This window comes from Lipotes vexillifer, unplaced genomic scaffold (assembly GCF_000442215.2).
Source record: "Lipotes vexillifer unplaced genomic scaffold, Lipotes_vexillifer_v1.1 scaffold584, whole genome shotgun sequence".
NCBI lineage: Eukaryota > Metazoa > Chordata > Mammalia > Artiodactyla > Lipotidae > Lipotes > Lipotes vexillifer.
The window spans coordinates 1,873,521-1,884,830 of record NW_006783036.1 but is presented as its reverse complement, the minus strand read 5'-3'; the positions used below and the strand labels follow the sequence as shown (position 1 = coordinate 1,884,830).

The 11,310-nt window shown below is 48.5% G+C and overlaps 1 protein-coding gene across 3 annotated transcripts in view; it reads left to right on the top strand.

Moving 5' to 3' along the window:
- The first annotated feature begins 366 nt into the window (after window positions 1-366).
- TRAF3 (TNF receptor associated factor 3) overlaps window positions 367-11,310 on the top strand; it is a 30,532-nt gene continuing 19,588 nt past the window's right edge. For all 3 annotated transcript variants that reach the window (XM_007455612.1, XM_007455614.1, XM_007455613.1), the window contains exons 1-4: window positions 367-611; window positions 2,304-2,355; window positions 5,213-5,317; window positions 5,932-6,099. In XM_007455612.1, the coding sequence (XP_007455674.1) occupies window positions 367-611; window positions 2,304-2,355; window positions 5,213-5,317; window positions 5,932-6,099 (570 nt within the window). The remainder of the gene's footprint in view (window positions 612-2,303; window positions 2,356-5,212; window positions 5,318-5,931; window positions 6,100-11,310) is intronic.

Below are 11,310 nucleotides of genomic sequence, written 5' to 3'. Positions count from 1 at the left end.
GGGTCGGGTCGTATCACCTGGCAGCGCAGCGAGGCTCACAAGGAAATGAAATTGGCTGAGAGCAGCTGCGGCTCCAGCCACGCCATCAGAATGATGCATAGAATTTAAAGTTACGGCAGAGTATCATCTGTATTTTAAGTTAAAGAGCCTTGATAATGCAGTTTGTACCTTGTAGCAGGTCCTTGGGTGGTAGGTGTGTCTGATGGCGGCGTCCTGCTCCGTCAGGTGCTGGAGGCTGGAAGGGCACCCGTGTGTCCTCGAGGCTGAAGGAGAGCTCACGCGCTGGCTCTCCCAGGCCTCCCGTCAGCACCTTGTGCCTCCCGGCGTGTGTCTCTGATGGACCACCCCCCCCCCGCCCCCCGCAGGATGGAGCCGAGTAAAAAGCTGGACGCAGCTGGCACCCTGCCAGCCAACCCCCCACTGAAGCTGCACCCCGACCGCGGCGCCGGGCCTGCCGTCCTGGTGCCCGAGCAGGGGGGCTACAAGGAGCGCTTCGTGAAGGCCGTGGAGGACAAGTACAAGTGCGAGAAGTGCCGCCTGGTGCTCTGCAACCCCAAGCAGACCGAGTGCGGACACCGCTTCTGCGAGACCTGCATGGGCGCCCTGCTCAGGTGGGTGCCCCAACGCAGGGGACTGGGGCCCGGCCCGCAGACTCAGGGAGCCCCTCCCCAGCTTCTCCAGCGAGGTCTCGGCCCTGGTGCCCGGGTCTCCATCTGTGTGGTCAAGTTTTGCTGTAGGCGCTCACGGTATGGGGAGGAGACATCCCATCTGCAAATGACGGTGGGGCCCTTTGGGGCGAGCGCCTGGGGGCTGGGATTGGGGGACAGGGCCATGGGAGGGATGGGCCAGGCCGAAGCTGAGTAGAATCCAGTGAGTGTCAGGGAACCCGCAGCAGCCCTCACGGGCCTGTCAGCTGGGCATTGATGCCATTTAGAATCACGGGCATCAGAGAAGCTGGAGTTTTACAGCAGAGCTAACGTTGGCTGAGAGAGCACCTTCGTTCATCCCACAGTTATTTCCTGAGCAGGGTGCCAGGCACTGTGCTCAGCCTGGGTCCCCAGCAGCGGACAGGGGCTGGCAAGGCTGCCCACTGCTCCTCTAGACCCACCACTGAGCACAGCCTCCCTCCTGGCACCCTCCTTTGGGTACTTCCCACCGTGCTCTTATCCACTCATCCCCAACGGTGAACTCAGCTTCACCAACTTGTGGGTGAAATAACTCTTGGTTGGAGCTTAGTGATGGCAGAGCAGGCTCAGAGCGCCTGATTTCCCTGCACTCTGGCGCCGCGGAAGGGGCTGGGGGCTGTTGCTCTGCTGGTTTGGGCCCTTCTTTGCTTCTTGAGCTCCTCCTGTTCTGTGTTCTGCAGGTGTCAGGGGATCCCGCCCACATGCCACTCAGCCCCGGGGTCTAAGCATGTGAAAAGATTCCCATGATTAAAACAGTTTGGCACAAGCTCCATATTAACGTAGGCTGAATGAGTGAGCTTTTATATTAAAACGCGTTAATTTCCTCCCGCACCGACCCTCCGCCCTCCTGCCCCTCCGCAGGGCCCCAGTGCACTCGTGCCCACCTGCCCCCTGCTCCTGAAGCCTCTGCTGCTGCTCCCTGGCCTGGACTCCTGGCGCCTTTAGGCTGTCTAGGGCAGGGGCCCTGGAAGTAGGGAGCGCTCAAAATTAGTTTTTATTTTTAATCTCTAGGAGGTGGTTTCCAGGCCCAGGATGGGGTGAGAATCAAGTCCAAAACAGGGCAGCGTGGGAGCAGTGGCTGGTGTCCTGAGTTTGGGGACAAGAATAATGTAGGAGACTAGTGGTTTCTTTAGACAGGGTCAGCTTTAAATTCCCACACTGTTCAAGTCCACGGAATTGCATCATCCTTTCAATACACTGTGAAGGAAATAGCGTGTGGATAAAGCACTGACTGTGCTTATAAAGCAGAACCGTTCAGAGGCTTTCCTCATAGCTGTGGACACTCGCGCTGAAGAGCCCCTTCACAGAGAGCTGCTTTTGGTTTCTGAAATAAAATTTCACCTTTAATTGAAAGGGACTTTCCAAGAAGGACTGATCTAAGATGTTCTGCTTAAAAACTTCCTTAAGAAAAATTACTATTAAAAAAAGAATTTTAACCCTTTTCTCCTATATAAACCGTATTTAAGCCAAATTCATCGGGGCATCCTGAAGCTCTGGTGGTTGCTCTGCGCTTCGCACGGCAGACATGACCCTAAAGTGAACGGTTCACCGTATCCAGTGGGTTCAGATGAGAAGGTGGCTTTCACTCTAACACATTTACTGTGTGTTTCCTCTCAGCTCCTCCAGCCCGAAATGCACTGCATGTCGAGAAGGCATCAGCAAAGATAAGGTATTCTTGGTTTTTAATAAATTATTTTGTCACTGTTTTGCGCTGGGTAGTGCCTCCTACGTAGTTTGCATCCAGTGTCCTGGTTCCGAGTTTCTCTGAGTTGACAGCTGATGGAGCCGGGTCGAGACACGGGACTGTGTCATGTAAGCACAGGGACGGACAGGGCAGATCCGCTGGGCAGGTCCCCAGCCGTGTGACCCCCGAGCCTGTCTCCTCACCTGTGTCAGTAATGGGTTCACTTCCCAAGACCCCCAGGTGGGTGAGGAGTAAGTAAAGTGCAGAGATGTGCACTGTCGTCTCGGGTCTTTATCCCAGATGCCTGTGCTCTACCTTCAAGCAGTGCTAGTCTGAGGGGTTCCATTGGATTTGCTCTCTCCCTGCCCCCAGGCAGCGTCTCGAAGTCATTAAGACACGTGTGAGATTTCAGCCCTTCCCTCCCCCACGTGGTTGAGAATGCCAGGAAAAGCTCACGAGTGTCCTGCAGATGAGCACACAGGGGCCCTGGGCGCCCACCAGCTTCCCCCATGGGCCCTGAGCCCTTGTCACGCATCCCTGTGGCCATCCAGGCCCTGCCAGGCCCTGCCAGGCACAATTCTAGTTTGAAACGACTCATTCTTGAAGTACTTAAAATATCAAAATATGTGGTTCTGATATTTTGATTAATGAACCTAACAATTTTTTAAATGTAGGTCATTAAATTGTACAGTAAAATTCTCACTCTGGGGTTTTCCCAGAGTTGGCTTTGTTGTTAAGCAGCACAGGTGAGTGTGGTGATTTGAGGGTTGCTGGTGACGGGTGCCCGTGGGCTGCCAGGACGGTGCATCCGGTGTCACCTGCTCTGGGCGGTTCAGAGACAGAATTGGCTAAACGTCCATGTACCTTTTCTTCCTTAGCATTTACCTGCCACTAAAGACTTCACCTAGCTTGGAAGTGATTGTTTTTAAGAAAAACGAATCACTCAGTTCTACCTCTTGTCTTAACATGGCAACCTGTTAACTTGTTAACATGTATCTAACCAATGTGACCAGGAGAAAAAGTTGAAACAATGGGCTAAGATGAATTTTTTAGTGTCTCATTTCATTATTCGGAGTTATTATCATTATTTTTCAATGGCATTGATAGCTGAAGAAGAATTACTAGATTTGTTGAAGAATCATAAATGAGACTGACTGAAGCCATGGATCCTCGTGGGAAAATGCAGGGTTGGTTGGGCGCCGGGAGACCGAGATCAACCCCTCGGCGGGTCACTGAGGATAGTGGCCACCCCGGGGCATCCACTTCCCCATCTGTAAAATGGGACAGTTGTAGTAATGATACTAGATCTTTTTCAGCTCTAAAATTCTGTACTTTTATTATTCTGATATTTTCATTCTATGTTTTTTCGCCCTAAAGGTAAATGATTTAAGAAACTTAGGGAATTCCCTGGCAGTCCATTGGTTAAGACTTGGTGCTTTCACTGCCGTGGACCCAGGTTCGATCCCTGGTCGGGGAACTAAGATCCCACAAGCCATGAGGCATAGCCAAAGGAGGAAAAAAAAAAAAAAAAGAAAGAAAGAAAAGGAACTTAATGGCACAGAAAGGAAGCTTATTTATTACTGGTTAAAAATACCTGTTCTGTTTACTTTAATATCTAAAATTATGACCTTTTTTAAAAAGTCTTGTTTACAAAGGATTAGATTTGACTCCAAATTAGTTTATTTTTAACTCTTAACAGCTGTTGTTTCTATTTCTTTTCTTGTGGAGTCTAGAAAGGCATATTGAGCTCCCTGTTCCCCCTGTTACCGTGTCAGCGTGTGGGCGTTTCTTAGAAATGCCTGAGGTTGAGGACGGTGTAGCTTGTGTTGTTAGAAGGAGTGAGAGTATTTGTTTTCCAAGGGAAAAATGAAATTAAAGGGAGGTTTTCATTTTCAAAGGGAAACATTTTCATTATTGGATTAACCGCAGTCTTTGCAACATATATTTTTAAAAGTTTCTTGGGCTTCCTTGGTGGCACAGTGGTTGAGAGTCTGCCTGCCAATGCAGGGGACACGGGTTCGAGCCCTGGTCTGGGAGGATCCCACATGCCCCGGAGCAACTGGGCCCGTGAGCCACAATTACTGAGCCTGCACGTCTGGAGCCTGTGCTCCGCAGCAAGAGAGGCCGCGATAGTGAGAGGCCCGCGCACCGCGATGAAGACTGGCCCCCGCTTGCCACAACTAGAGAAAGCCCTTGCACAGAAACGAAGACCCAACACAGCCATAAATAACAAATAAATAAATAAAAGTTAAAAAAAAAAGTTTCTTACATAGCAGGCTAATGCTTTCTTCTTGGTGAAAAATGAGTTATTAGTGACATAACCTTAGGAGCAAGAACCAAAATAAATGTTTTACAAACCATCTGCAAAATATTATCTTTTACAGTAGTTTCTCTCTTTCTCTGGCAAGGATCTACAAAGGCATCAAGTTGTAGCGGGCTCTGCCCTGGTCCCTTGGTGGGAGGTCCCACCTGCGGCAGTGCTGGTGCCTGAAATCTCCAGGATCCAGATGTGAACTTGGTCCTGGTGTGTCCTCGTCTTGAGTGTGTCAGAGTTAATCCAAAATGTGTGCTGCTCCAAAGTGATCTTCAGTTGTTCAGTGTAACTTGCTTACTTTTGGTTTATCTAATAAAAGGTGGTAGTTAAGGTTTTATTATTTAAATTGTGTCTCAGTGGGGGTGGCTCCTTCATTCTACTTAGATTAAAATAGTTCTTAATGCTTTCTGAGGCCCACTTAAGGGATGTTCTCATGGTATTTTTACAGTGGTTTTGCCTTGTCTAAAGTAGCAGCATGTGGAGATTAAGAAATATTAATCCTCTAAAATAGCTAACTTTCAATTTCAGGTGTTTAAGGATAATTGCTGCAAGAGAGAGATTCTGGCCCTTCAGATATACTGTAGGAACGAAGGCAGAGGCTGTGTAGAGCAATTAGCACTGGGGCACCTGCTGGTAAGTGGGGATGTGATGTGTCGGCTTTACATCCAGAAATACAAGTCCCTGGTCAGTACGATGTGGCCCCTTAAGATCATGTTTGCATTAATCTTTCAGACACAACCAACTATGAAAGCAGTCAGAGCCATTTAGGTATGAAATGTTATTTTTAATGACATCATAGGCAGAACTGTCAGTTGGTTTTTGAACACCCCACCCTATTTAGAGTAGAAAAATCTGAATTGAATTTTGACTGTAGAAGAGGCCCATTGAAACCTTCTCCTTTTTATAACCATGAAGTTCCACGTCGCTTCTTATGTTTTTTTGATTAGTATCATATTTTATCCTGGAAAGATATTTGAATTGGAATAAAACAGAGTCCTTAGCAGATAACCCTTTATCCAGGAAGAAGAGTTATTGACTTAATTCTTCAAAAGCAATATAGTTTGAGTAGTCATTAAATGGGGCATGAAATTCAGTGTCTCTTGATACATTTGTCACTCTTCTCTGTGAAAAGCTGATCTAGCCGCAGATAGAAACATTTTTGTGGGATTTAATTGCATAGAGGCTAGAATTTGGTATTTCAGATTGGAGTTTTGCCGATTAAGAACTTTGAATTGTTTGTCTCACAGGTGCATTTGAAGAATGATTGCCAGTTTGAGGAACTTTTGTGTGTCCGTGCCGACTGCAAAGAGAAGGTGCTGAGGAAGGACCTGCGTGACCACGTGGACAAGGCCTGTAAATACCGTGAGGCCACGTGCGGCCACTGCAGAAGCCAGGTCCCGATGATAACGCTTCAGGTGCGGTGTTCTCTTGTCTCACCCACCTTCTACTCCATCCAGATGTCGTTTGTCCTCAGGATAGCTTGTTAAATGACTATTCTAACAGAAATAAAGAGAAAAGATAGGGGTAAATAGCAATTTTCATCTGACTTTATTTCAGAGTTAAGCTTCATTTGTTTTGCCCATTTTGATTTATGCAATTAATTTTCCATTGCCTAGATTGACTGCCATTTGGGGTGCCCAAAAAATGAAGACCGATTATTCAAAAAAGGTAGAATTTTTCACTTGTGCCAGGGAATAGCCTCTAAAATCTTGTGGGATTGCTTAATCATTTTACGGCTCCGTGACATAACCATCACTTCAACAGGGTAATTTATCCTGCAGTATTGAAGTGCAGCGGTCTCTCCTGGAGAGAGATGAGAATTTAAAATGTTTTCACGCCTCCATTATTTTGGCACGGTTTTATATTGTGCACATGTTAGAATCCGATCACTTATATGTAAATCAAAGATAAACAGGTGTTGGGATGGAGGACAAACTTTAAAAAGAGTCAGTGGTGTAGAGACCCTCAGATATTTGTCTGTTTGTTGAATACGTATTTACTGCATACCTGCTGTGTGCTGGGCACTCTTCTAGGAGCTGCAGGTTCAGTGGTGACCCTCATCTTCCAGTGGGAAGAGATCATAAGTACTATGAAGACAAACTGGCAACAGGGGAGGAGGGGTGATCAGGGTGGGCCCTTCTGAGGCAGTCAGGACGATGCAGGAAGAGCACTGGGGCAGAGGGAGCAGCAGTGGGGGGCTCAGGCTCCGAGATGGAACAGACTCAGCAGGTGGATTTCCCCTTGCACAGAGCAGAGGCGAGGTGCAAAGTTGATGGGGGGCAGCCTTGAGCAAGGGACAGATGCGGTCATAGTTAACACAGAGCCAGTGGGATTAGCCGGCGGCTCGAGTATGGAGTATGAGCTTGGAGGATGCCCAGCGTTTGTAACTAGAGCAGCTGGACCAACCGGAGTGTCCTACCAAAGTGGGGCTCAGGGGAAGAGAGGAGGCTTTCGGGGGGATAGGGAGTGGTTTGGGCCGTAGGTATGTGTAAATAGGTGGTACTTGCAGCCCTGGGACTGGAGCGAGTAGAGAGAAGGGCCAGAGTCGGAGGACAGAGGCCTGGGGCACATGATGCTTACAGCATACTGAGAGGGGGAGGTCGCCCAGCAAAGGCGTGGCCGACGTGGAAGGGTCAGGAGAGGAGTGACGTCCCAGAGGCAGGCGGAGCTGCAGGGTGTGTGGCGCAGGTGCTGCTGAGAGGCTGGGCTTTGAGGGGCTGGGAATTGGCTTCTGGCCGAGGCAGGATGGCGACTGGTGGGTCACTAGATGGGAGGGGACCGTGGAAGAGCAGCCAGGCGTGAGGGCCACAGTCGAATTCCTGGTGGATATTCGGGAGTACTTACCAAAATTTAGGAACAGTTTTCTTTGTTATTCTGTATGAAATGAGATGTATTCTACAGTCTCCATTTTACCTTACCTTGTATAACTTTCCTATGCCTGGGATTTTTCCATCGTGAAATCTGTTTCCTGTATGATTCTCTTGTCGTTTCCAGTTATTAATAACCTTTAACAACTGTGCCCTCCCCTTTGAAAAATAGCAGTAGTGTTTCTAATTTCTTCAGTAATTAAATTCAAGTGAATGAGACGGTGTACCCAATGAGCAATACTCCTGACCTTACACATGTTACTATGTTGCTATCAAAGTTACACTTTGCTTCTTGCCCAAAATCAATTACCTATATTTGCAGGATAGAATCCAGGAATTAATTTTCATCTGAGAAAGAATTGTAAGCATGTCAGTTAAATAGCCTATGAGTAACCAGCTCTGGGCTCCAGCCGAGGCTTAAAGAGGTTGGTTTTGGAATAACAGCATCACACATGGAGTCGTGAAACGTTTGTTGACTGCTCTTGGGCGCCAGACCCTGAGCTAGCTGCTCAGGACACACAAGAGTAGATTGCAGTCTCTCCCCTTCCTTTCACGGTCTGGTAGGGGAGACAGTCAGATATACAATTATGTACATGGTGGTATGGGAAGAGACAGTTAAACATGGCCTGATAGGGTCCAGGAGGGCTTTGGAGAGGAAGTGGCATTTGCTCTGATCTGGGTCTTCAATCTGTTGACTGCAAACAGGAGAGAGAGACACAGCAGGTGCAGAGGCACAAAGTGGTAATTACCAGTTTGGGACCTGAGTTGTGCAAATTAAATTAAATTAAATCTTACTATGCTTTTGTGATGAAAACTTTTAAAACTGTTTTATCAGTGTTGACGCTGCAGCGTGTCTTGGGGCAGATGTTACTTTCTGTCCACCTGTGATAACTGTGAGAGGCGCCCTGCGTGGGCTCGCTGCTTGTGCGCCAGCCGCCGGCTCCTGGGGCCCTCGGCCACACCCATCCACCCTTGCTCACCCACCTGGAAGCGGCCAAGACTCTCCCCAGGCCCCCGCCCTGTTAGCAGTGGTGGGATCTGGCTCCCAAGTCTTGTTCTTTCAACCCTCACAGTCTCATCTTCTCAGGCCTTAAGATTATTTTTTAAAAGAGCCGTTGCTTAACTTAGGCCTGAAGCCCCAGTTCATCCTGACTTTCCTCCATGTCCTGCGTTTTGTGGTGTGACAGATATATCAAGTGTTGATAAAATATAGGTTGATAAAGCGCCGAGACTCCAGGGACTTCGCCTTCCAGCGCAGGAGGTGCGGTTCAGTCCCTGGTCGGGGAGCTAGGATCCCGCAGGCCTCGCGGCCAAGGGGCCAGAGCAGAAGACAGAGGCAATGCTGTGGCAGAATTCAACACAGAGGGCTTCCCTGGTGGCACGGTGGTTAAGAATCCGCCTGCTAATGCAGGGGACACGGGGTCAAGCCCTGGTCTGGGAAGATCCCACATGCCACGGAGCAGCTAAGCCAGTGTGCCACAACTACTGAACCTGAGCTCTAGAGCCCGATAGCCACAACTACTGAAGCCCATGCACCTAGAGCCCTTGCTCCGCAACAAGAGAAGCCACTGCAGTGAGAAGCCCTTGCACCGCAATGAAGTGTAGCCCCTGCTCACCGCAACTAGAGAAAGCCCACATGCAGCAATGAAGACCCAATGCAGCCAAAAATAAATTAATTAAAAAAAAAAAAATCAACACAGACTTTAAAAATGGTCCCCATCAAAAAAATCAAAAAACGCACTGACTCTCTGGACCATTGCAGTTCATGTGAGCATTTCTTTTCTATCTTTAAACCATGGTACCGGCAGCTATTTTCAAGTTGTTTTTTTTTAATCTATTAGCAGAATTTAAAGTGTCAGAAAAAAATCTCTTCTTTTCCATTTAGCCCAGAAATGATCAAATATCATTCTCTTTAAACAGTTCTGTTAATTTGTGAAAAGTCAAGAATTGTAAAGATCTCGTTTTATGGGAACGTGTATACATTTGGCTCTTGGATGACAGAGGGGTTGGGTGCAGACTCTCCGAGCAGTCTCAAACACGAGTATAACTTTACAGTCAGCCCTCCTAGCCGAGGTCCCGCATCCACAGCGTCAGCCGACCATGGGTCGGGTAGTGCCGCAGTGCACACCTAGTGAAGAAAATCCACGTGTAAGTCGGCTCACGTAGTTCATACCCAGGTTCAAGGGTCAACTGTGTACTGTAACGTACAGGTACAGCCACTTTGGAAAACACGTGGCAGTATTTTATTAGGTTGAAAACTCATGTTCTCAACTAGCAGTCCCTCTCCTAGATGTTTAAGAGAAACTGTCGCACATGCACTGCAGAGTATGTCAAGCATAACCAGAGGAGCAGAGAGATCTGGGAACGATCCAAACGTCCATCTGTTGGAGAACAGACACATCACTTGTAGCGGACCCCGTGGACAGTGTGCACAGCAGGGAAGGTTGTATGACAGCAGTGACAGTGGAATCCACGAGTCCACTTATGCGACTCGTGGATTCGCCCGCCCGAGGAGCATGATGTTGAGCCAGGTCGCAGAAGAGTCGAAAGGCGGAATTCCGTGTTAACAAAATTCAAAAGCAGTCAAGACGAAACAGTGTCTTACCTGTTACACATACACGTGTAATGAAACCTTTTTTTTAGCAAAGGAAGTAAAAGCGCAGACTCAGCCTTGTGGTTTTAGTCGGAGAAGGCGGGGGCGAGGCAGAAGAGGAGCCTGCAGGTGATGGGCGTTGGTTACATCCTTGTCCCTGGTGGGTGCTCACTATGCACTTACGCTTTATGGTCCACACACGCGTGACATCCGTTCTGTGTGTGTATCAAAGTCACATTTGCTTTGACAGGCAGGACAAATTTCATTAATATGCGAAGAGTTCTTACATATCAACAGATCAACAGGTTTTTTTTTTTGGAAAACAGGTGTATTATCTTCCTTTGGCTGTCATAACAAAGTACCACAAAGTTGGTGGCCTAAAACAACAGAAATTTGTTCCCTCACAGTCCTAGAGGCAGAAGTCTGGATCCAGGGTTTCCTCAGGGCCGTGCCCCTCCGGAGGCTCTAGAGAAGACCCTTCCCTCGCCTCCCCACCTCCTGGGGGTTGCGGTCCTTGGGCTCCCAGACGTGCGGCTGCACCGTTCCGACCTCTGCCTGCATGTTCCCATGGCAGTCTTCCTACTGTACGTCTTCTCCTCTTACATGGACAATGTCACTAGGTTCGGGGCCCAGCCTAATCCAGGGTGGCCTCTTAACTCGTTACATCTGCAGAGATCCTCTTTCCTAAACAGGGTCACATTCTGAGGTTCCAGGGGGACATGAACTTCAGGGGTCACTGTTCAACCCACTGCAGTGGACAAAAGCTATGAAAGGCAATTCACGGGAAATATAAATGGTTAACATAAAAAACATACTAATAACTACACATCATTAAAGAATTGCAAATCATACTCATTGTTTTTCACCTGTCACTGTCAGAGATGGGAAAGTTTGATAGAATTCAATTGGGGCCGTGCATTCTCACTGCAGTGAGGGTGGGCTTGTGTAGGCTGATTGGAGGGTAGTCTGGCAATACCCCTCCAAATCCCTTTTTTTTTTTTTTTTTTTTTCGGTACGCGGGCCTCTCACTGTTGTGGCCTCTCCCGTTGCGGAGCACAGGCTCCAGACGCCATGGCTCACGGGCCTAGCTGCTCCGTGGCATGTGGGATCCTCCCGTACCGGGGCACGAACCCGTATCCCCTGCATCGGCAGGGGGGCGCCCAACC